Below are 26,534 nucleotides of genomic sequence, written 5' to 3'. Positions count from 1 at the left end.
ATATACACCGAGAGTGAGAGAGGCTTTGTCTCTAAGTAGACACAGAGTTAAAGCCAGGAATAATGAGAAGCGGGGAACCCCAATGGATTTGGGCTCCATCAACTAAACCAATCGGCCACAACAACTGGCCCTGTGCAGAGGTTAATGTCGATGGTATAAAATCATAAATGTCTACAGCAGTGGAGGATGACATTCGGCCCGTCGTGTCCATGCCGGCTGGTGGCAAAGGAATTCAGCTAATTTGATAAGCTCGCATTTTCCCCACTGCAGTTTATATTTCTCTTGTCTCTCCTCATTCTTTCTATTAAAATTTAACATGGCAGGCAGCTTTTTTGACAGTGAGCTGGCACTTTTTTGCATCTTTCGCATTTGTAGTTGTATGTTCAGTGAATGTAATATCTCACAGTCGCATTGCATTTCCTCTTCGCCATTTCACTAAATAAACATTCAGCAAAGTGAGTGTATCTTTCTGCTGACAGCGGGTGATTGGAGAATACGGGGCCGGAATATTGCTGCTTTTGTGCTTTTCCCTGTCTCACTCACTGTGGAGCTGAGGAAGAGAGAATAATTGATGGGTTTGTTTGAATGCAATAACTTCACATGTTTCTAATGAATTAGATGTAATTAAATAGTCGTTCATTTTTTTATTGTGTTTGGAATGAACATTCATAACAAAAACATTGGTGTGGGAACTCACTGGGTAAGAGTAGAGTTTGCAACGTTTGTGGGATTTTTTTTGCAGTTCAATTAGCTAATGACAACCCAGAACTGTGTGACAATGAATGCTGATGGAGAGAAAACAGTGCAAACTCCGTTTCTGGGTAGCCTCGAACCACCAACCTTCTGGCTGATAGACAACGCGATGACCAATTGCAACACAGAGACTGATACAAGCTTCACCTGCAAGGTATCCTAAACGTGGGTGTCTGCGAGTTAAAGCTTCAGATTGCCACTTCCGGAATGACCATTGCTCTCTTATCAGTTTTACTCTTCCAAAATTAAAAGGTGGGGCATTTGTTGTGGTTACATGGAAACAGTCTGATCCCACCCACTGCAGACACATCCATGTCACCGGGAACCAGCTCTCCTACAACCGGTGCCGTCTCCCTTCGAGCCTTTCGGTGTCTTGTCTGTTACCAAGTATTCTGATTGTCCTGAAGCCGATATTAGGTTTGGATTCCTGATGTGCAGTAACGAGAATCCTTTCAATGCTTCAGATCAGTTAATTTCACTGATAACATCAGAGTCAATATTCCAGCACCTTAAAGAAGGGAAAGGTGTCTTGACTGTCTCTGGTCAGTCGGACAGTTCACGCTTCAGTCTCCTCTGACCCCCATTCCTCAAAATGGATTTTCCTTTTCTTCTTGAGTTCCCTGACCACATCTGGCAGCAACTTTGGATTGAGAGGCATAATTAACAGTTCGGATGCAGTGTAGTTCTGACGAAAGGTTAGAGACCTGAAATGAAAACTATGTTTCCCTCCCGACAGACACAACAGATCTGCTGAGAATTCAAGAATTTTCTGTTTTTCTTTCAGATATCCAGCATCTGCAGCATTTTGTTTTTCTTTAACTGATTCTTTAACTAAGTGCTGAGAATGTGGAACCCATTACCAGAAGGGTTTGAGATCTATGTCTGAGCTGAAGACGTATAGGTAAACTCACACTGTTAACAGATCATTCACCAGCTGGAAAAGGAAAGGGATTCACTCTATCATCCCATTTACAGACACAGCAACACAGTCTCACCAGTGCAACCCCTGCTGGTTGGATCATACCTAGCACAAAGGAAGATGGTTGTGGTTGTTGGAGATCAGTCATCTCAGCTCCAGGACATCACTGCACGAGTTCCTCAGGGTAGTGTCCTCGGCCCCACCATCTTCAGCTGCTTCATGAATGACCTTCCTTCCATCATAAGATCAGAAGGGGGGATGTTCACTGATGATTGCACAATGTTCAGCACCATTCGCGACTCCACAGATAATGAAGCAGTCCATGTCCAAATGCAGCAAGACCTGGATAATATCTAGGCTTGGGCTGACAAGTGTCAAGTAACATTCGCACCACACAAATGTCAGGCAAAGACTATCTCCAACAAGAGAGAGAATCCAAGCATCGTCCCTTGATGTTCAATGGTGTTACCATCACTGAATCCCCCGCGGTCAACATCCTGGGTGTTACCATTGACCAGAAACTGAACTAGACTAACCAATAAATACTGTGGCTACAAAGGCAGGTCAGAGACTAGGAGTCATGTGACAAGTAACTCGCCACCTGACTTTCCAAAGCGTGTCCACCATCTACAAGGCACAAGTCAGGAGTGTGATGGCATACACCCCACTTGCCTGGATGAGTGCAGCTCACACAACACTCAAGAAGCTTGACACCATCCAGGACAAAGCAGCCGGCTTGATTGCTACCATATCCACAAACATTCACTCCCTCCACAACCAACGCACATTGACAGCAGTATGCACCATCTACAAGATGCACTGCAGGAATTCACCAAGGCTCCTTAGACAGCACCTTCCAAACCCACGGCCACTACCATCTAGAAGGACAAGAGCAGCAGATGCATGGGAACACATCCACCTTGACGTTCCACTCCAAGTCACTCACCATCCTGACTTGGAAATGTATCGGCGTTCCTTCACTGTTACTGGGTCAATATTCTGGAACTCCCTTCCTAACAGCGCTGTGGGTGTACCTACACCACATGGACTGCAGTGGTTCAAGAAGGCTGTTCATCACCACCTTTTTAAGGGCAACTGCGGACACTGCAATAAATGTTGGCCTAGCCAGCGAAGATCACATCCTGTGAATGATTTTTTTAAAAATTCAGATACTTCATGTGTGCAAAGGTCTTTATTCAGTTTCCCCACATGTTAACACTCCACCTTTAAAAGTTCAAAGGATTTGATCCAAAATCAGAGCACTGCTACTGGCAAGACACGGTTTAAATGTACCACGTATTGGGGAAATATAATTACTAGCTCACCCCATCTGCTGAGACTCCATTGAGTTCAGATCTAACTGACGGGGTTTGTTCTGCTGTTCATTACATCTAGGAGAGAATTATGGTGGATGCCAGATTGCATCAATTGATTCAACAATTTTATATCTTGGCCCAATGGCACTCATCGTATTCTGCTTACAGCACATAGGTTTCTATTCTGCATTATCACCTTTCAATGGCGGGGTGATCATCCAGCATTCGCTGCGGGACAGAATGTGCCCTATCCTTATTAAAGCAGCTCCCTGCACATGCGCATTGAGCTGTGTGTGCGAGCGCGCGCGTGATTGGAGCATGCGCAATTCGGTGTGTTTCATGAGCATGCGCAGTGCGGGCCTGTGACTGAAGCTGCTCAGAGCGGGTGAGAGAATGTCGAGCGGAGTAAACTAACAGAGTTAGTGGGTGTGTGAGGAGGAATGGAGCCAGCGGAGTGGGCAGGGAGGCTTCATAAAGATACAGTTCAGGCCGCAGACCCCAAATAACAAGGTACCGGTCTTGTGTTTTCAGAGAACGTGCAGAAAAAATCTGGATTTCTCCCATTGCCAGGCCCAAGGGTAACGGCCGCCATCTTTATAGGGGGCAACGTGCAGCAGGGCGCATGCGCGGTCATCCTGGTCCAGGTAACAGGAGGAGAGAATGTTTTGAATTTCAATCCTGGACTGACAGAGATTTGATTTTGGAAACTCCTTTTACAGTGGGTTAGAAGGGAAGGATTTACACTTCACCAAGAGAAATATTTGTCTCTTCTGATATAGGTCTTGTAAATTTCTTTTGCAGGATATTAGAAGGGGAGGATTTCAAGACAGGAAACTCAAATCAACAATCATATTCAAGTCCCACAGTCACTCAATTCCTCAGAACCTGAATATTATCAGCTTTTGAATGTGGAAAGAATGAGGTTTGTTTGTTTTATTTATGCTATGAGATTTTGAACATCTGTGTGACTGGAAATGGAGAGGAGGAGACCACAGAAGGATTTGTAACCAAGGATGTGAAGTTTAAAATTGATGTGTTGCTTCACCGGGAGCCTGTGTAGGCCAATGAGCAGAGTGCTGATGGGGGAAAGGGACATGGTGTGAGTAAGATTTTTTTAGATTTGATAGAGGTATTCAAATTCATCAGGAGTCTAGACAGAGTTGAGAGGGAGAAAATATTCCCATTGGTGGAAGGATCGAGAAGAAGAGGGCAAAGATTTAAGGTAATTGAAAAAGAATCAATAGAGATATTAGTAGAAACCTTTCCACACAGTGACTGGTTAAGATCAGGAATGCTCTGCCTGAGAGTGTGGTGGAGGCAGGTTCGATCAAAGCATTCAAGAGGGAATTGGATTAATACCTGAAAAGGGAGAGTGTGCAGCGTTACGGGGAGAAGGTGTTGATTGGCATTAAGTGAATTGCTCATTCGGAGGGCTGGTGCAGACGGCGTGGGCCGAATAGCCTCTTTCTTTGCTGTAATAATTCTGTGACTCTGTGATACAGAGAGTGAAATTTTGGATGATCTCAGGTTTATGGAGGTTGAATGTGGGAGGCCGGATAGGAAAGTGTCAGCATCGTCATGTCTAGAGGGAACAAAGGAATGGATGAGAGTTTCGGAAATGGTTGAGCTGAGGTAACGGCAAAGCTGGGCGATTTTACTGAGGTGGATCTACCTGATCACAGACCTTCCATTTTGTTCTTCCACACAATCCCCCTTTCATTGACTCAAAACCTATTACATCTCTATCTTTCCAGAGTGTTTCCGACATCTTCTGTTTTTATTACTGATGTGGAAATAGGCGGTCTTGGTGATGATGTGGATATGTGGTTGGAAGCTCATCTTGGGGTGAAATATTTCACCATGATTGTGAACAGTCTGGTTCAGCCTCAGACAGTTGTCAAGGAGAGGGATGGAGTCATTGAATAGGGAGTGGAGTTTGTAGTGGGCCTGAAGACAATGGCTTCAGTCTTCTCAGTATTTAAATGGAGGAAATTTCTGTTCATCCGGTACTGGATGCCGGACAAGTCAGGACAGTGTGTAACTTGGAGTGTCACATGCACCTGTTACCCTGGTCCTTCCAGGTGGTGAAGGTTGAGGGTTTTGGAGATTCTGTCGAAGGTTCAGTGGAGTTGTAGATGTATAAAATCTCTCTCATTCACCCCTGCCTCTCCCATCTCCCTCTCTGTTTCCTCCCAGAGATGCTGGTGTTTTGTATAGGCCTAGACTAGTTGGCAAGTTCCATTCGTGAAGGACATTAGTGAACCAGTTGGGTTTTTATGACAATCCAGCAGTTTTCATGGTCACTTTTTCCTAGTGTCGGTCCCACAAATTCCCAGATTCATTCAGCTCAATTTCATAACCTGCCTTTGTGTTTATGTGGGTTCTCTCTCACTCCCTTTTTTCTGTTTTAAATCAATTTCACAGGGTATTAGAAGGGGAGGATTTGAAGTCGGGAAACCCAAACCAAACATCACATCAGGATCTGACAGTGTCGCCAATTCATCGTAACCTGAATATCATCGGATTTTGAACATGGAGGGAAAAAGCACCGTTCACAGTGGGGAGAAACCGTGCACGTGTTCTGTGTGTGGACGAGGCTCCTGCCGATCATCTGACTTGTCAGAATACAAGTGCAGTCACACTGGGCAGAAACCGTGGAAATGTGGGGACTGTGGGAAGAGGTTCAGTTACCCATCCCAGTTGGAAATTCATCGGCGCACTCACACCGGAGAGAGGCCATTCACATGTTCAGTGTGTAAAAAGGGATTTTCTCATCCTTCCACTCTACTGAAACACAAGGGAATTCACACTGGGGAGAGGCCGTTCACCTGCCCTGAGTGTGGGAAGGGATTCACTCAGTTATCCACGCTGCAGACACACCAGCGAGTTCACAATGGGGAGAGGCCATTTACCTGCACTGTGTGTGAAAAGGGATTTGCAGATGCATCCACCCTACTGAAACACAAGCGAGTTCACACTGGGGAGAAGCCGTGGAAATGTGGGAACTGTGGGCAAGGATTTAATACACCATCCCAGCTTGAAATTCATCGACGCACTCACACTGGAGAGAGACCATTCACGTGCTCTGTGTATGGGAAGAGATTCACTCAGTCATCCATCCTGCAGACACACCAGCGAGTTCACACGGGGGAGAGGCCATTCATCTGCTCCGTATGTAAAAAGGGATTTGCTGATTCATCCACCCTAGTGAAACACCAGCACATTCACACTGGGGAAAGGCCATTTACCTGCTCTGTGTGTGGGAAAGGATTCATTCAGTCATCCACACTGCTTAGGCACCAGCGAGTTCACACTGGGGAGAGGCCATTCACCTGCTCAGTGTGTGGAAAGGGATGCACTCGCTCATCCCACCTGCTGAAGCACCACAGAGTCCACAAGGAACTGCAGGGTTTGGATTTTCTTACAAATGCCATTCAGATCTGAACAGTGTTCATTGGGGTCTGTTTCTGCTGATGTTAATAAACTCCATCCCACTAACATTCAAATAAATCTGCTTTGTGTTAGGTAAACTGTGTGTTGAGCCTTTATAATATCTCTAACACAAGTTAGTTACTTTTGAAGGGCTCTCCCTCACCCCTGCCTCCTCCATCCTCACCTCCAGCTAGAATATGAGGAACTCGTGGAGCTTCTTTGTCACTAAGACTTAGACAATCCGATCAGCTGCTTCCCTCCCTTCCACTCTCCCACCGGGACAAACTGTCTCTAAAGTTCTCCCTTGTCCAAGACCTGAGCCCATATCTTTCTCCAGTTTCTCTCCCACCTTCCCTCATGACCTCTCAGTGCCCTCTGTGTGCACCACCTCCTCTCTCAACCCTATTGCCACTAAACGACTGACAACACAACTTCCCCATCTTTGCTAACATTGTCAATGGTTTACTCTTTTCAGGTACTGTTCCTCTCTCCTTTAAATCTTACATCGTTACCACTGTCCTTAAATAAAAACACAAACCCTTCACCATCTTTGCATGCTGCCACCCCATCTCTAGCCTCACTTTCCTTTCAAAAATACTTAAACGTTTTGTAATCTCCCAAATCCATGTCCATCTTTCCTAGGACACCAGGTTTGAATCCCTCCAATCAAGTTTATTCCCCGCCACAGTTCCAAAACAGTTCTTATTGAAGCCACAAATGACATTCTATATGGCTGTGACAAAGGTAATATTTCCCTTCTGGTCCTTCTCGACCTGTCTGTGGTGGGCCTCCCTCTCTCTAGTCTTGTCTTCCATGTGATGTTCTCAATGATGACAGTATGAACCTTCTCCCTAACAAAAACAGAATTACCTGGAAAAACTCAGCAGGTCTGGCAGCATCAGTGGAGAAGAAAACAGTTGACGTTTCGAGACCTCAGGAACCTTCGGCAGAACTGAAGTATAGTTAGGAGAGAGGTGAAATATAAGCTGGTCTAAGGTGGGGGGCGGGGGGAGAGAGAAGTTGAGGGTGGGGTGGTTGTAGGGATAAGCAAGCAGTGATAGGAGCAGATAATCAAAAGATGTCACAGACAAAAGGATCAAAGAGGTGTTGAAGGTGGTGATATTATCTAAGAAAAGTGCTAATTAAGAATGGATGGCAGGATACTCAAGGTACAGCTCTAGTGGGGGTGGGGTGGAAAGACTAACAAAGTTTTAGTTTTAGATTTAAAAATAATGGAAATAGGTGGAAAAAGAAGAATCTATATAAATTATTGAAAAAAAAGGGGGTGGGGGAAGAAACGGGGTGGGGATGGGGGAGGGGGAGTTTAAGATCTAAAGTTGTTGAATTCAATATTCAGCCCGGAAGGCTGTAAAGTGCCTAGTCGGAAGATGAGGTGCTGTTCCTCCAGTTTGCGTTGGGCTTCACTGGAACAATGCAGCAAGCCAAGGACAGACATGTGGGCAAGAGAACAGGGTGGAGTGTTAAAATGGCAAGCGACAGGGAGGTTTGGGTCTTTCTTGCGGACAGACCGCAGGTGTTCTGCAAAGCGGTCGCCCAGTTTGCGTTTGGTCTCTCCAATGTAGAGGAGACCGCATTGGGAGCAACGAATGCAGTAGACTAAGTTAGGGGAAATGCAAGTGAAATGCTGCTTCACTTGAAAGGAGTGTTTGGGCCCTTGGACGGTGAAGAGAGAGGAAGTGAAGGGGCAGGTGTTGCATCTTCTGCGTGGGCATGGGAAGGTGCCATAGGTGGGGGTTGAGGAGTAGGGGGTGATGGAGTAGTGGACCAGGGTGTCCCGGAGGGAACGATCCCTACGGAATGCCGCCAGGGGGGGTGAAGGGAAGATGTGTTTGGTGGTGGCACCATGCTGGAGTTGGTGGAAATGGCGGAGGATGATCCTTTGAATGCGGAGGCTGGTGGGGTGATAAGTGAGGTCAAGGGGGACCCTATCATGTTCCTGGGAGGGAGGAGAAGGCGTGAGGGCAGATGCGCGGGATATGGGCCGGACACGGTTGAGGGCGCTGTCAACGACCGTGGGTGGAAAACCTCGGTTAAGGAAGAAGGAGGACATGTCAGAGGAGCTGTTTTTGAAGGTGGCATCATCAGAACAGATGCGACGGAGGCGAAGGAACTGAGAGAATGGGATGGAGTCCTTACAGGAAGCGGGGTGTGAGGAGCTGTAGTCGAGGTAGCTGTGGGAGTTGGTAGGCTTGTAATGGATATTGGTGGACAGTCTATCATCAGAAATTGAGACAGAGAGGTCAAGGAAGGGAAGAGAAGTGTCAGAGATGGACCATGTGAAAATCATGGAGGGGTGGAGATTGGAAGCAAAATTAATAATTTTTTTCAGGTCCCGACGAAAGCATGAAGCAGCACCGAAGTAATCATCGATGTACCAGAGGAAGAGTTGTGGGAGGGGGCCGGAGTAGGAATGGAACAAGGAATGTTCCACATACCCCATAAAGAGACAGGGATAGCTGGGGCCCATGCAGGTACCCATAGCCACACCTTTTATTTGGAGGAAGTGAGAGGAGTTAAAGGAGAAATTGTTCAGTGTGAGAACAAGTTCAGCCAGACGGAGGAGAGTAGTGGTGGATGGGGATTGTTCGGGCCTCTGTTCAAGGAAGAAGCTAAGGGCCCTCAGACCATCCTGGTGGGGGATGGAGGTGTAGAGGAATTGGACATCCATGGTGAAGAGGAAGCGGTTGGGGCCAGGGAACTGGAAATTGTTGATGTGACGTAAGGTGTCAGAGGAATCACGGATGTAGGTGGGAAGGGACTGGACAAGCGGAGAGAGAAGGGAGTCAAGATAACGAGAAATGAGTTCCGTGGGGCAGGAACAGGCTGACATGATCGGTCTGCCAGGACAGTTCTGTTTGTGGATTTTGGGTAGGAGGTAGAAGCGGGCCGTCCGAGGTTGGGCGACTATCAGGTTTGAAGCTGTGGGAGGAAGATCTCCAGAGGAGATGAGGTCAGTGACAGTCCTGGAAACAATGGCTTGATGTTCTGTGGTGGGGTCATGGTCCAGGGAGAGGTAGGAGGAAGTGTCTGCGAGTTGATGCTCAGCCTCCGCGAGGAAGAGGTCAGTGCGCCAGACAAAAACAGCACCACCCTTGTCAGCGGGTTTGATGACAATGTTGGGGTTGGACCTGAGAGAACGGAGTGCAGTAAGTTCAGAGAGAGACAGATTAGAATGGGTGAGAGGAGCAGAGAAATTGAGACTGCTAATGTCACGCCGACAGTTCTCAATGAAAAGATCAAGAGAAGGTAAGAATCCAGAGGGAGGGGTCCAGGTGGAGGGAGAATAATGGAGGTAGGTAAAAGGATCCGTTGAACGGGGAGAGGACTCCTGCACAAAGAAGTGAGCATGGAGACAAAGACGGCGGAAGAAGAGTTCAGCATCATGCCGAGCCCGAAATTCATTGAGATGAGGGCGTAAGGGTATGAAACTAAGTCCTTTGCTGAGCACTGAACGTTCAGCATTGGAGAGGGGAAGGTCAGGGGGTATAGTGAATACGCGGCTGGGGCTGGGATTGGAAGATCAGGTGGGGACAGAGGGACAAGCAGGGGTGGAGGGTCCCAGATGGGTGTTGGTGTCGATGAGTTGTTGGAGCTTGCGTTCCTTAGCATTTGAGAGAAAGAGAAAAAGTTTCTTGTTGAGGCGACGGATGAGGCGAAGAATAAAATGAAACTGGGGGCACGCGCAGCTTTGAAAAAGGGTGCGGCGGTGCTGCTGGAGGGAGAGGTCGAGTGTGTTCATATGGCAGCGCATGGCACTGAGTGTGGATCTCAGAATGCAACGGGAACAGCAGTCCGAGAAACGTTTTATGTCCCGGAGATACCTGTAATCCTGGGTGGGTTCGAAACAAGAGGGATGGAATTTCAGTTGAAATCCACTTGGGGTAAGTCGGAGACGGAGACAGTCACTGAGAAAAGAAATATGGCTGTGAAAGCGGGTTTTAAAAAACTCCACCCCTCCATCATTTTCACATGGTCCATCTCTGACATTTCTCTTCCCTTCCTTGACATCTCTGTCTCAATTTCTGATGATAGACTGTCCACCAATATCCATTACAAGCCTACCAACTCCCACAGCTTCCTCGACTACAGCTCCTCACACCCCGCTTCCTGTAAGGACTCCATCCCATTCTCTCAGTTCCTTCGCCTCCATCGCATCTGTTCTGATGACGCTACCTTCAAAAACAGCTCCTCTGACATGTCCTCCTTCTTCCTTAACCGAGGTTTTCCACCCACGGTCGTTGACAGGGCCCTCAACCGTGTCCGGCCCATATCCCGCGCATCCGCCCTCACGCCTTCTCCTCCCTCCCAGAAACATGATAAGGTCCCCCTTGTCCTCACTTATCACCCCACCAGCCTCCGCATTCAAAGGATCATCCTCCACCATTTCCACCAACTCCAGCATGATGCCACCACCAAACACATCTTCCCTTCACCCCCCCGGCGGCATTCCGTAGGGATCGTTCCCTCCGGGACACCCTGGTCCACTCCTCCATCACCCCCTACTCCTCAACCCCCACCTGTGGCACCTCCCCATGCCCACGCAGAAGATGCAACACCTGCCCCTTCACTTCCTCTCTCCTCACCGTCCAAGGGCCCAAAAACTCCTTTCAAGTGAAGCAGCATTTCACTTGCACTTCCCCTAACTTAGTCTACTGCATTCGTTGCTCCCAATGCGGTCTCCTCTACATTGGAGAGACCAAACGCAAACTGGGCGACCGCTTTGCAGAACACCTGCGGTCTGTCCGCAAGAAAGACCCAAACCTCCCTGTCGCTTGCCATTTTAACACTCCACCCTGTTCTCTTGCCCACATGTCTGTCCTTGGCTTGCTGCATTGTTCCAGTGAAGCCCAACGCAAACTGGAGGAACAGCACCTCATCTTCCGACTAGGCACTTTACAGCCTTCCGGGCTGAATATTGAATTCAACAACTTTAGATCTTAAACTCCCCCTCCCCCATCCCCACCCCGTTTCTTCCCCCACCCCCTTTTTTTTCAATAATTTATATAGATTCTTCTTTTTCCACCTATTTCCATTATTTTTAAATCTAAAACTAAAACTTTGTTAGTCTTTCCACCCCACCCCCACTAGAGCTGTACCTTGAGTATCCTGCCATCCATTCTTAATTAGCACTTTTCTTAGATAATATCACCACCTTCAACACCTCTTTGATCCTTTTGTCTGTGACATCTTTTGATTATCTGCTCCTATCACTGCTTGCTTATCCCTACAACCACCCCACCCTCAACTTCTCTCTCCCCCCGCCCCCCACCTTAGACCAGCTTATATTTCACCTCTCTCCTAACTATACTTCAGTTCTGCCGAAGGGTCATGAGGACTCGAAACGTCAACTGTTTTCTTCTCCACCGATGCTGCCAGACCTGCTGAGTTTTTCCAGGTAATTCTGTTTTTGTTTTGGATTTTCAGCATCCGCAGTAGCTTTTAGCTTTTTGTTTGAACCTTCTCCCTAACCTGTCCTAACCCTTCTGCTCGGTCATTTATTGAAACCAGGGACCCTCCTTGTTCCCTCCAGTGGTAACGATGACTTTCCCTGTCTGCCCTATTATTCCTTAAAGTCAGCCCTTGAATTGTTTGTACATTGTTTCATCAGTAACAAATGTTGAAATGTCTGCTCCACACCCACAGGGTTTCATCTGTTTAAAGGCACAAACAGAAAGGTCCAGTTTTCTCCTGGAGTCTGAGACAATCCGTTTTCAGAATGATGCAGAGTTTCAGCCAATGAGGGGGATCCGGGCTCAGCCCCGCCCCTCATTGGCTGGAGGAGCAGCTGCTCCCAATCGGTCATCCAGCACTGCCTACTTCTCCTATTGGTCCGCAAATGCCGTCAATCAGCCGGGGATTTGTGTGCTGTCAGGTCAGTGTCGGGGGGCGGGGTTTATAAACCCAGAGTGCGGCCCCAGAGCCGAATCTGAACCAATGAACATTCTCCAATCTCTCAATCCGCCGCTTCCGGCTTCTCTCCGGCACCAACCTCAAGCAAAGAGAGCAGGAGACTCCGAGCATGCGCATTCCACCCAGACAACCCGCAGCAGATAGGGCGGTTTCTCAGCCGCACGTGATTGTGGGTAATTTGGCCGCCATTACAATCCCAGTTTCAGTTTATTTCCGGACCTAACATTGAGTTCAACCACTTCAGCCCATGAACTCTCTCCTCCATCCTCACCCCTTTTTTTATACACTTTTTTCAATATTAATTTTCACTTTTTAATTGTTATTTTTTCCACTTATTTTTATTATTATTTTTAAAATTCATTTTCAATTTTATTCATCGTTTTATCCCCACCTTATAGCCTATTTTCGATCTTTTTTCCCACCACCTTCCCCTCCCCCACCCCACCCCCACTAGAGCCATCTGTCAGTTGCTCATGTTTTTTTCCAGAGTGCTTACCCTTGTCCGACTATTATCACATTCTGCTTTCTACCCTTAATGTCACCATTAGCACCTCATTTCGCCAGTACCATCACCGTCAACACCCTTTGACTTTTTGTTTATGACATCTTTTGCAATCTCCCTTTTAACTCCACGTATCGCTGGCCTTCAATGCAGCTTCACCTGCTCCACCCCCATTAAGCAGTATAAATTTCACCACATTTTTATTCTCTTCGCTCTGAAGAAGACTCATAAGGACTCGAAGCGTTTACTCTGTCTTTCTCTCCACAGATGCTGTCAGACCTCCTGAGTTTTTACAGCATTTTTTGTTTTTGTTTCAGATTTCCAGCATCCACACTATTTTGCCTTTATCAGTTATTTTTTTTGTCTGAATCTGTTAATTTATGTATTGGAAGCTAAGTAAGATCAAGTGCACATCTCATTCAATGTAAATTTTCATTGGATCACCAGACTCTTTGAACTCCACCTCTTCTAACAATAAACCAAGAAGGACAAGGACAGCAGATAGATGGGAACACCACCACCTGGACGTTCCCCTCCAAGCCACTACCATCCTGACTTGGAAATGTATCGCCGTTCCAAGGTCAAAATCCTTGAACTCCTCCCTAACATCTCATGAATGAATAAAAATAAATTGTAAACACAAAGTTTCCAGCCGGGATTGAACCGGGGACTTTCTCATGTAAAGTAAAGGTGATAATCAGTGCACTAGGGAAATGAGTGTGAATCGCCCCCGGTCAGAGGGGAACTGACCATCCATCTCTAGCTCTAATTCCCAAACAGAAAATGCTGCCAAGAATCAGCAAGTCTGTGGCCGCTCTCACCATTTGAAACCGTCACAATGCCCGGCTGATTGACGGCAGCGCCGGACCAATAGAAAGAGGGGGCAGTGCTGGAGGACCGGCTGGTCCTCCAACCAATCGGAGTGAATGAGGGGCGTGGCCGGGCTGGGAGTGAAGCATGCGCAGTGTGAGTAATGGCGCTGGAGATTAAGTTATTTATCGGATCCGCAATCGGTGTGTGGGAGAATGGCGGGGCAAACGGAACGATGGATCCAGTGGGTGAGCGGAGCGGTTTCGTAAACATGTTGTGTAAACCGCAAACTCGAAAAATCGAACTTCCCGGTTTCCCTGGGCCCGTCTCCCCTTTTGCACCGACCGAGGCCGCAGCTTTCTCCCAGTAGCAGATCTTGATTAGCGGCCGCCATCTTTATTAGGGGCAATGTGCAGCAGGGCGCATGCGCTGCCGCCATCTTTCTAGGGGGCGATGTTTTTGGAACCTTTTCGATGACTGACGGACAAGTTGTTCCCATTCTGTCTGCTTCACGCTTTGATTAACAATGTCTTCTTGATGAGACAGAAACAACGATATGTGTCCAGGTCAGTGACAATAATTTGTATTTATATTGTGCCTTTAAAATAATAAAACTTTCCAAGACATTTCACAGAAATGTCACAAATTAACATTTGACACTGAGCCACAAGAAGAGATATTAGGGCAGCTTGGTCAAAGAGGTAGGTTTTAGGGAGAATCTTAAAGGGGGAAAGTGAGGTGGAGAGATTTAAGGAGGATATTTCAGAGCTTGTGGACTAGGCAAATGAAAGAACGGTCACCCATGGTGTAGCGATTAAAATCGGGAATGCTCAAGAGGCTGGAATTAGCTGAGGGTAGAGATCTCGGAGGGGTATATGGCTGGAGGAGATTACAAAGACAGGGATGATCACAACCATGGAGGAAAACAAGGATGATAATTTTAAAATGTTGGTGCTTATGAAAAGGAAACCTTTGTAGGTCACTGAGCACAGGGGTGAGGTGTGAACATGACTTTGTGTGAGTAAGCACACAGGTAGCAGAGTTTTACATGACCTGAAAATTACAGAGAGGTTGAATGTGGGAGGCCGGCCAGGAGAGCATTAGGCTAGTTACGTCTAAAGGTAACAAAGGAATGGATGAGAGTTTCAGCAGCACATGAACTGAGACCAGGTGGAGTCATGAGATGTTACTGATGTGGAAATAGGCGATCTTGGTGATGATGTGGCTATGTGGTTGGAAGCTCATCTTAAGGTGAAATATTTCACCATGGTTGTGAACAATCTGGTTCAGCCTCAGACAGTTACCAGGGAGAGGGATGGAGTCTGGCTAGGGAGTGGAGTTTGTAACATGGACTGAAGAAAATGGCTTCTGCCTTCTCAATATTTAAATGGAGGAAATGTATCTTTCCCAATACTGGATGTCAGACAAGTCAAGATGGTTTGTGACTTGGAGGTGATGGTGTTCACATACACCTGCTACCCTGGTCCTTCTTGGGATGGAAGCTGACGGTTTGGGAGATTCTGTCAAAGCTTTAGTTGCATTGTAGATGTATAAAGTCTTTCACCCCCGTCTCTCCTGCCCCTCTCTCCCTCCCTTTCTCTCCTGTAACAGAGGCCAGAGTCTTGTGTACATCCACACCAGGCGGCATGTTCCCTTCCCTGAAGGACATTAGTGAATCAGTTGGGCTTTTGCAACAATCCACCAGCTTTCATGGTCACTTATTCCTAGCTCCAGGCCCACAGATTACCAGATACATTCAGTTCAATTTCACAACCTGCCTTTGTGTTTTTGTGGGTTTGCTCTCACTCTCTTTTTTCTGTTTTAAATCAATTTTACAGGGTTTTGGAAGGGGAGGATTTGCAGTCTGGAATTTGAAACCAAACATCACATCCGGTTCTGATGGGGTCGCCCAATTTGTGGTAATCTGAATATCATTGGATTTTGAACATGGAAGGAAAAAGCACCGTTCACAGTGGGGAGAAACCGTACACGTGTTGTGTGTGTGGACGAGGCTTCAGCCGATCATCTGGTCTGTCAAGACATAAATATAGTCACAATGGGTAGAAACCACGGAAATGTGTGGACTGTGGTAAGGGATTCAATTACCCATCCAAGTTGGAAACTCATCAGTGCAGTCACACCGGGGAGAGGCTGTTCACCTGTTCTGATTGTGGGAAGGGATTCACTGATTCCTCGTCCCTGCTGAGACACCAGCGAGTTCACACCAGGGAGAAACCATTCACCTGCTCCAAGTGTGGTAAGGGGTTCACTGAATCATCCTCGCTGCTGAGACACCAGCAAATTCACACTGGGGAGAGACCGTTCACCTGCTCCCAATGTGGGAAGGGATTCACTGATTCATCCACCCTGCTGACACACCAGCGAATTCACACTGGGGAGAGACCGTTCACCTGCTCTGAGTGTGGGAAGGGATTCACGCATTCATACAACCTGCTGACACACCAGCGGGTTCACACTGATGAGAGACCACATAAATGTCCAGATTGCGGGAAGTGCTATAAAGTTCCCGTGATCTGATGTGCCATCAACGTGTTCATATAGATGAGAGACCGTTCATGTGCCCCCACTGTGGGAGTGGGTTCAAGACATCGTCTGCACTCATTAAACACCAGCGAACTCACACTGATGAGAGATCATTCATGTGCTCTCACTGTGGGACTGGGTTCAGGCGATCATCTCAACTCACTGTACACCAGCAAATTCACACTGGGGAGAGACCATTCACCTGCTCCGACTGTGGCAAGAGATTCATTCAGTTAAACTCCCTACTGAGACACCAGCGGCTTCACACTGGGGAGAAACCTTTCACCTGCTCCCAGTGTGGGAAGGGATTCGCTCAGTTTTCCACCCTGCTGACACACCAGCGAGTTCACACTGGGGAGAGACCTTTTAAATGCCCAGACTGTGGGAAGTGCTTTAAAAGTTCCAGCGAACTGATGTCCCATCAATGTGTTCACAGTGACGAGAGACCATTCAGGTGCTCTCAATGCGGGACTGGGTTCAGGTGGTCGTCTGCCCTCATTTTACACCAGCGAGTTCACACTGGGCAGAGACCATTCACCTGCTCTGAGTGTGGGAAGGGATTCCTTCAGTCATCCCACTTGCTGAGACACCAGCAAGCTCTGGTGACTACAGTAATTGGATTTTGCTGTTAATCACATCCAGGACTGAATCATGTTCATTGGGGTCTGTTTCTGCTGATGTTAATAAACCCTGGCCCAATTCTAGGGGTTAATATTCTGGGTAAAAGTCAAATAAATCAGTTTTTTTTCCCAAACACACGGTGTGCTGAATCTTTTTAATATGTCAAACACAAGTTAGTTCCTTTTGAAGGGCTCTCCCTCTCTCCTCTCTCCTCCATCCTCACCTCCAGCAACAAGTGTGAGGAGCTCATGGAGCTTCTTTGTCACTAAGATTGAGACAATCCGATCAGCTGCCTCTGCTGCTTCCCTCCCTTCCACTAACCCATCAGGACAAACTGTCTCTGAAGTTCCCCCTTGTCTGAGCTCTGACCTCACATCTTTCTCTCTTGGGCCTGCATACCCAAGTTCAGATTGGAGAGAGGTTTTAAATATTTAGACTGTGACAAGAGCTTTAACAACCCACATTCCCTGATGGTTCACAGCGGGGAGAGGTCATTCACATGCTCTATGTGTGGGAAGGGATTCACTGATTCAATCAACCTGTTGACACAGCAGTGAGTTCACACTGATGGAAGATCTTTTAAATGTCTGGATTGTGGGAATGTTATAAAAGTTCAGTGAAGTTGATGTGCCATCAACATATTCACATTGACGAGAGACAGTTTATGTGCTCTCACTGTGGGACTGGGTTCAGGTGTTCATGTGAACTCAGTGTCCACCAACACACTCACATGGGGGACAGAGATTTTTCACCTGTTCCAGGTGTGGGAAGAGATTCATTCAGTCGTCCCACCTCAATACACATCAACTTGTTCACACTGATAAGGAACCTATTCAAAGTTCTGGCTGTGAACGGAGATTTGAAAGCAAAACGGATCTGCTGAAACACAAATACATTCACACTGGGGAGAGGCTGTTCACCTGCTCCGTGTGTGGAAGTGATTCACTCAGTCACCTCACCTACTGACAGACCAGCGAGTTCATAAGTGACTGAATGAGTTGGATTCTGCTGTTATTGCTGCTGTTAATCACATCCAGGACTGAACACTGTTCATTCTGACAATTGGGGTTTGTTTCTGCTGATGTTAATAATCCCTGCTACTGGGCTGAAGTTTAATATTCTGGATGAATTTCAAACAAATCAGCTTTGTTTTGAACACATTGTTGTAGTTTTTTGCCTTTCCCACCTGAGTATTTAACATCACCTGGCTGGAGCTCAGAAAGGACAATCTGAGTCGAGGAACATTCGACAGGAACAGAAATTCAGCCTGGACACAGTCCGTCAGGGTCACATTGAGGGACAAACAGCACTTTGCTGTCAGTGAAGAGAGAGGAGAAAGACCAAAGTCCCTGTGTGGCTTAACCCTGAAGTGTGTAAGAAATGTGTCCCAGCTGCTCCCTTCCATGGTTCAGAGCTCCTGGACACAGAACAGGAGGCTCCTTTACAACTGTGTTTAGAGTCAGGAAGAACAACGGTGAATGCTGCAAACGTGTTGCCAAATCAGAGATTGGTGTAAAACTGTTCCTGACTGAAAGTGAAATGGCAGGCTTAAGTTTCCAGGCTGAAAATGATTGTGGTAATTATTCTGTATCCACCATTGAAAGGCAGATGTTAACTCATTTATAATAAATCTATTTTAAATACATTGATTAAACTCTGCATTAAAGTAGCAGATGGACTATTTCAGAGGTACTAGTAAACTGCTGGGAGAATTATACAACAGACATTTATCTCCAGATAAAGAAAGAGCTGCTTTGTATTTCCTGGAATGCCCTGTTTTATTGATGTGTGAGTGTGTTTGTGTTAGACAGATATCACCCACAATTGAGGGAGAGAAAAACAGCCATTAGAGAAGAGAAGAGATCTTTGGGAAAGAAAGTGGTGAACAATTGTGGGAATAACAGCAAAGCTTTCCCAGCTCCAACAGGAGTGGGAAGATGGTTAAAGGTGGTTTTGAGCCACTGAAAGACAGTTGAGGACAGATTGAATCAGATTGCCAGGCTATGACTGAGCTGTTAAATGACTGTTTCACATCAGTCTGCACTCCTGTGGATGATGCTCAGATTCCAGCTGTGGGATGTGCTGTCGACAATAACATCATCAATATTAAAATAGAAAGGGATTGTCATCCTGGAGAAAATAGGAAATCTCAAACTAGATGGTGCTCCAGGTCCAGATGATATCCACCCAAGGGGGGTTTAAAGAGATGGGTTGGGAGCCCTGTCCGTATTGTCCGTATCTTCAGCAGCTCAATAGAGTCAGCGATTGTTCCCTGAGATTGGAAAGTAGCTCATGGTGTTCCCACTTTCCAAATTGGGGACAAATCAGAGCCAGGGAATGACAGGCCCATCAATGTGACCACGATCACAGGGAAGATGCTTGAAGGGATCTGAAGCTATTCTGTTTCTGATTCCTGGGGAAGAGAAGGATCCATTAGAGATCCTCAACATGGATTCCGGAAAAGAATGTCGCACCTCAAAAGGAATTTGCAAACGATCTGAGGATAATAGTGAGGGGAAAGGAAGGGACCTGGAAAGCAGCAGACACTTCATGTTGTTCCAGGAGAAGTGGGCCTGGTTGTGTTGATGTCAGGTTTTACACAGCACACAGTCAGCCTGTAGTTGGAGAATGTTGTAATTGTAACATTCATATCACTCGATGGGATTCTCAAAAGCCACATTGTCTGTTTGGAGAGGAAGGGTTGCGTTAAAGCGAATGAGAAGCAGCACACACAGAGACCCAATCACAGAGACCCACATACACTTTGTCTGTCTGTCTTACACACACACACCCTCTCTCCACACACAACACACATACCGACATCTTCTCCACACACACAAACACACAACCTCTCTCCACACACAACACATACCGACATCTTCTCCACACACAAAGACACACACATGCAGGCAACCTCTCTCCACACGCAGACACATATACACACTCAGAGACACATTCACACCAGTACAAACAGACAGACATGAGGACACTTCCTGTCCTATCGGGTGGACAACACCAACCAAACTGACTAATACTGGGGAAAAAGTATTGGTTCCTATGAGATCCACAATTTTTGGCCAATTCTAGTAAACATCACCCACTATAGCCTGTGAGCAGTTTTGACCATCCAATCCCACCCCTTTCTCTTAACATTAAGTCTATATTGAACCACATCTGGGACAGAGGCAACAGCAAAATCCTAACATTGAGTGGCCCATTGCCAGCCATGGTGACAGTGGGAGGTAGTGTAAATTTCAGAACAACATCCTGGATAATTAAAGCCTCTACTTTCCTCTTGGAATTATTGAAAATGTTAATTCCTATCGTGTTGATGGTCTAGTGAGGGAGTGAATTCTGAGGCAGGTTACATGGAGGAAGAATATAATTTTGTTTTGACTCTGTAGCTCAATATTCCTCTGAGTTTGTTCATTGCTGCCCCTGGGACATGTGTTGTGCCATACCTAGCAGGTATTGAAGATTTTGTTCCTCTCCATAATTTACAACACTATTCCTGATGTTCATGAGCTGCCTCACTTTCTTTCCCATTAATTCCATTTGCTGATCTATCAGCAATGGACTTGCTGCCATCTCGAACAAAACTGTTTTCACCACTAAGGCTTCGCTGGCATTTAATAGTCTTCATGACATCATCGCACTGGGACTGGATGACATCATCGCACTGGGACTGGATGACATCATTGCACTGGGACTGGATGACATCATAAGAGTCCATTGTTTCTTAATGACCCACATCAATAACAAGAGGAAATATTAATAAACCTGAGCACATTATCTAGGCTGACACTCCAGGGTGACATTGAGGGACTGCTGCACTGTCAGAGACAGCATCCTTCACATGGAACTTGTGGAGGCTCTGGTCACAATCTTCCAACCCTCCTTATATAGTAGTGGTGTCAAAGCACTGACAGATTGTAAATGTTACACCCCTGTTCAAAAACACAGCAATTCCAGGACAATCAGCTTCACATCTGTGGTGGGGAAAAGCTGGAGACAATAATCTGGGACAAAATCAATTGGCACTTGGAAAAGTATGGATTAATAAATGAAAATGTCCATGGATTTATTAAAGACAAATAATTTTTGACCAACTTGAAGTAACGGGAGGGTGTATGAGGGGAGTGGGGTTGATACCTTTTACATGGGCATTCAAATGATATTTAATATGGTACCACACAATAGCCTTGTCAGCAAAGCTGAAACCCATGAAATTGGCTCAGCAGAAAAGTTTGTTTTTCAGAATGGATGGGAGTTTACAGCAGTGTGAACCCAAGGTCTCGTGTTGGCACTGCTGATCTCTTTGATATATGTTACTGACCTGGACATGGGGATACAGGCAGAATTTCAAATTTGCACATGACACAAAACTGGGAAATACAGGAAACTTTGAGGGAGATAGTAACAAAGAAGGATATAGAGAGACTGGTGAAAATGGCAGGCACACAGCAGATACAGTATATATACCATGCTGCTTGATACATTTTATATCCTTACCAACTTTGGGAACAATGCCTGAAAAGCCAGAATAGGGAGACATAAAGCAGATAGGAAACAGATTTAGAAACAGTAAAGTGAAGAAAATAGTGACAATACCAGTGAGAAGTATCCATGGAAATAAGAATGGGATCGGTGAATGCAGGAGCAATAGAAACAAACTGGGAGACAGCTAAGACTTGTTAAGATTGTTGGAAGAAATTTGTCTGGGAGACAATCAGCTCTGAGACATTGGACTAAAATAAATGTGTGTGATGTCACTGACATGAAATAGACAAACAATTGCTGTTTATTTTTTATTCCTAGCAGGTCAACCAAGGCATGGATCATACTGAGTCAGAGGATCTGTGGTTTTCCAACCGTAAGGATGTTACGCAATGTTATAGAACATTTCTCAGAGCCACTGGTTTATGTCAGTACAATCTGTGCATTCCTGTTTTTTGTATGGAAATTACAGCAGTCTTTTAGAGACTCAATTGGAGACATGAGCAGAGTTGTCAAGAAACCATCATGTTAATCTGGGTACTCTTACCACTCCTGTGAAGCAGTTTGGGGCATTTTTACTACTGTTAAGGTGCTATATCAATGCAATGCAATGCCATGTTGTTGAATGTGGGAACCGACCGAATTCCAGTCTGAGCTGGAAACTCGTGGATCACTCACACTGCAGACTGATCACTCAGCAGCTGGATGTGGGAAGAGATGAAGTCGGTTATCCTATTTACCGACAGAGCAACACAGTCACACTGGAGAGTGACCGCCCCAATATTTCATGTGAGCGAGGGCATTTCCTCATTTTTCCAATTGTTCACACCCTAATTTTTGGGTTTAGAAGGTGCTCACCAAGCCTAAAGCTAAAAGGCAGCACCTTCCAAAACCATGACCACTACCATCTAGAAGGGCAAAGGCAGCAGACACATGGGAGCACCACCACCTGGAAGATCCCCTCCAAGCCACTCACCATCCTGACTTGGAAATATATCACTGTTCCTTCTCTGTCACTGGGAGTTATAACACAGCAGTTGGTAAAGGCTGAGTTGTTTAAATCTGAGAGGGAAACTTGAACAACTGTCATAACCTATATTTTCAATTGGTATGTTTGAGATGCGGCTCTGAATTCAGGAATAAGACCACCGAGCTTCAAAAGGTTTTTTTATATATAAAACTAAATTAATCATTTATTAATTTAACAAGTTAAACACATACACATGTCTACAAATTACTATCATAATAACTTTTAAACAAATCCCCAAATTAATCACTCCAGGTAAATCTTCACCAAGGCAACAGTAACCCATAGACTTTAAACAGACAACTGGCAAAGCACATTTGACCTTACAAATTAAATATGAGGTTCCTTTCAATTTGGTTCCTTTGCAGACACAGTTGTAGGCTTACAGGCTGGTTAGATCTTAAATGCCTCTGCCCTACTCACACAAATTCCTTTCTGTTTATACCTAGCTTCCCATTTCAATGTAAATTTTCCATTGCATCCTAGGTTTTTTATGTCACATCTTCCAACAATAACATTTTCATCCCACTAATTTTATTAGTTATTTAAACACATTGCTTGGCGTCTCCCAGCTAGGTGCAAGGTTTTACTCCCACTCTTGAATGCTGTATTGAACAAATGCAAATTTACATTTTACCTCTAAACTTCCTTATCTTTATCTAATTAACATCTCAAAAGTACTATACATCAAAACACCCAGACTAGCTGGCTTTAAACCCCAACTGTCAGAATGAACATGGTTCAGTCCTGGATGTGATTCACAGCAGCAATAACAGCAAAATCGGACTCCGGCAGTCAGTTGTGAACTCGCTGGTGTTTCAGCAGGTTGGATGACTGAGTGAATCCTTTCCCACATTTGGAGCAGGTGAATGGTCTCTCTCCAGTGTGAACTCGCTGGTGGATCAGCAGGTTGAATGACTGAGTGAATCCTTTCCCACACTCGGAGCAGGTGAATGGTCTCTCTCCAGTGTGAACTCGCTGGTGTACTTTGAGGTTGTTCCAAGACCTGAATCTCTTTCCACAGGAAGTACAGGGGAATGGCCTCTCCTCAGTGTGAATTCGCTGGTGGTTCAGCAGGTCAGAGGACCCAGTGAAGCCTTTCCCACATACAGGGCAGGTGAACGACTTCTCCCCAGTGTGAAGCCGCTGGTGAATTAGCAGGTAGGATGACTGAGTGAATCCCTTCCCACACTCAGAGCAGGTGAATGGCCTCTCCCCAGTGTGAACTCTCTGGTGTCTCAGCAGGCTGGATGACCAAGTGAATGCCTTCCCACACTTGGAGCAGGTGAACGGTCTCTCTCCAGTGTGAGTACGTCGGTGGATTTCCAGTGAAGATGGGTAACTAAATCCCTTCCCACAGTCCTCACATTTCCACGGTTTCTCCATGGTGTAGGTATCCCTGTGTCTCTCCAGGTTTGATAATCAGTTGAAGCCTCATCCACACAGAGAACACGGTATGGTTTCTCCCCGCTGTGAATGGTGTGATGTTTTTTCAGGCTGAGTAACTGGTCAAAGCTCTTTCCACAGTCAGTTCACTGGAACACTCTCACTCGGGTGTGTGTGCGTCTCGGTGCTTTTCCAGTCTCACTGATGTTTGAAATCTTTTCCCACAGACAGAACTGACAAACATTTCTCCGTCCACATTCAAATTCCGATGATACTCAGGTCCTGATGAATCAAGTGACTGTCAGATCTTGAAGTGATGTTTGGTTTGAGTTTCTCATCTGCAAATTATCCCCTTCTAATTCTCTGTAAAAGGAGTTTATAAAAGTCATCACTGTAAGAACAGGATAGAAATTCAGAACAGACAATTCTAGTTTCTATGGAACATTTTTTCCTCTCTTGTTCCCCCAAAGCTGCAAATCCCCGTCCCACACACTCACCCTCCTCCCTGTGCTGAAATCCAGAGTTTTGGACAATTCTTTCTGTATCTTTTTAACAAATTTGTACAACCAGACATAACAATATGTTTGATCATTCACTTCAGTCATTACTCATGACAAAACATTAATCTGAAACCCCCTGACCGACCATACAGAGTAGCAAATGTTAACCTTGTGTCCAAAACTTACTTTGTGGAGATTTAATGAGCGATTATGAAGGTGGTTTCTCCAAACCTCCCAGGGCTTCCTTCCTTCCTTCTCTCCCTCTCTAACTAAGTGAAACTTGGGATCAGTCTCATGGCCCATTCCGATTCCTGCTTCTCTTCCTGATGACTAATTAACTCCAATTAAACACTGAGAAGACTGAAGACAGTGTTTTCAGTGCCTGCTCCAATCTCCATTTCCTAGATACGAACTCCATCCCTCTCCCTGGGAACAGTCAGAGGTTAAACCAGTCTGTTCACAACATCGGTGTTAAAATTGATTTTGAGATGAGTTTCTGACCTCATATCTGTGTCATCACTCTGATCGTCTGTTTCCACCTCTGTAACATCACCCAACCTCACCCTGTCTCAGTGCATCTGCTGCTGAAATCCTCATCACTGCTGTTGTTACCTCCAGACACGACTATTCCAACACACTCCTGGCTGGTCGCTCACATTACCCTCTGCAAACTTAAACCATCTAAAAGTCTTCTATCCATGTCTTCACTCACAGTGAGGCCCATTCCCCTAACACCTCTCTGCTTCCTGACCTGCCTTGGCTCCCAGTCAAGCAACAACTTGATTCTAAAATTCTCATCCTTGTTTTCAATTCCCTCCATGGCCTCGCCCCTCCCTATCTCTGTAATACCCTCCAGCCCCACAACCCTCTGAGGTACCTGCACTGCTCTAATTCTGGCCTTGTACATTCCCTATTTTAATCGCTCCACCATTAGTGACCGTGCCTTCAGTTCCCTTGTCCCCAAGCTCTGAGATTCTCTCCCTACACCTCTCCCTCTGTCTACCACACTTTCCCCCTTTAATGCACTTCAGTATTGTTAAAAAAAAAGAGACATTCTGTCAAAACATTTAATCTTGTACTCATCAGGACAGACACAAGAACATCAAATTTCAAAGATTATCAGTCAGGCTCATAAAGTGTCTCACTTACATTTGCTAGAAGCTATATATATTCATACACAGGGGCCTGTCCTCTGCAGGCAGAAGGAACAAGTCCAGGCATGGCACCTTTTGTTGAATTAAACAAAAGCACATGATGATAACAACCTGGAACATTCTCCATAGCAATGACCAATCAGAACTGACTGGCCAACCAATCAGCACCCTTTTCTCATGCAGTATAAACTGTTGTTCCCTATGAAATTTAGTTTATTTTCGGCCCTGCACTCTCACTATTTCCTTTTTGAATGACTCCCACCGCTCTGATGTAGATTTTCCTACAAGTAGCTGCTCCCAGTCCACTTTGTCCAGATCTTGTCTTATCATATTAAAATTAGCCTTCACCCAATTCAGAATCTTTATTTCCAGATCATCTTTCGGCTTTTCCATAACTACCTTCAATCTTACTCAATTATGGTTACTATTACCGAAATGCTCTCCCACAGACACTCCTACCACTTGCCCGGCTTCGGACTGCTGCCTCACTCGTAGGACTTCCTATGTGCTGGCTTAAAAAGCTCTCTTGGGTACATTTTAAGAACTCAGCTCCCTCTAAACCTTTCACACTTTGTCGAACCCAGTTAATATTGGGGAAGTTGAAATCCCCTTCTATTATTACCCTGTCCTTTTTACACTTCTCTGAGATTTGCCTACATATCTGTCCTCTATCTCTCACTGTCTGTTTGGGGGTCTATAGTACACTCCCAGCAATGTGATTGCCCCCTTTTTGTTTTTAGGTTCTACCTATATGGCCTCATTTGAGGAAGCTTCTAAGATATCATCCCTCCTTATTGCCGTAATTGACTCCTTGATCAATATTGTGACCCCACCTCCTCTTTTACACCCCCACCCCCGTCTCACCCAAAGATTCCATACCCCAAAGTATTGAGCTGCGAGTCCTACCCCTCCCTCAACCATGTCTCCGTTATAGCAATGATATCATATCCCCATGTGTTCATCAACACCCTCAACTCATCGGCCTAACTCGCAAGACTCACTGCATTAAAATAGTTGCCATCCAGCCTTGCCATGCTGCCTTCTGCCTTAACTTGACAATATATGCTCTGCCTTCCAGACTGACTTGATTTTTTTCTTCTATACTTGTCTGTGCATCACGCCTAGTATACCTCCACTCTGTA

At 45.8% G+C, this 26,534-nt stretch overlaps 2 protein-coding genes across 2 annotated transcripts in view; one reads left to right on the top strand and one right to left on the bottom strand.

The window, feature by feature from the left end:
* The first annotated feature begins 778 nt into the window (after positions 1–778).
* On the top strand, positions 779–16,839 carry LOC144698511 (uncharacterized). The gene is made up of 4 exons (XM_078570449.1): positions 779–907; positions 5,638–6,249; positions 15,728–16,176; positions 16,317–16,839. Exons 1-4 carry the CDS (start codon positions 779–781, stop codon positions 16,837–16,839), a joined length of 1,713 nt encoding a protein of 570 aa, XP_078426575.1.
* Positions 16,840–23,018: 6,179 nt separating this feature from the next.
* The window catches only part of LOC144698509 (uncharacterized), a 134,340-nt gene continuing 130,824 nt past the window's right edge, over positions 23,019–26,534 (bottom strand). The window contains 1 exon segment of the mRNA XM_078570448.1: positions 23,019–23,694. Within this exon segment, the coding sequence (XP_078426574.1) occupies positions 23,148–23,694 (547 nt within the window). The 3' untranslated portion in view covers positions 23,019–23,147.

Source organism: Cetorhinus maximus, chromosome 23, assembly GCF_964194155.1.
Source record: "Cetorhinus maximus chromosome 23, sCetMax3.hap1.1, whole genome shotgun sequence".
NCBI classification, from domain to species: Eukaryota; Metazoa; Chordata; class Chondrichthyes; order Lamniformes; family Cetorhinidae; genus Cetorhinus; species Cetorhinus maximus.
Note: the sequence above shows the minus strand (reverse complement) of the source record. Positions and strands in the feature narration are given on the sequence as shown.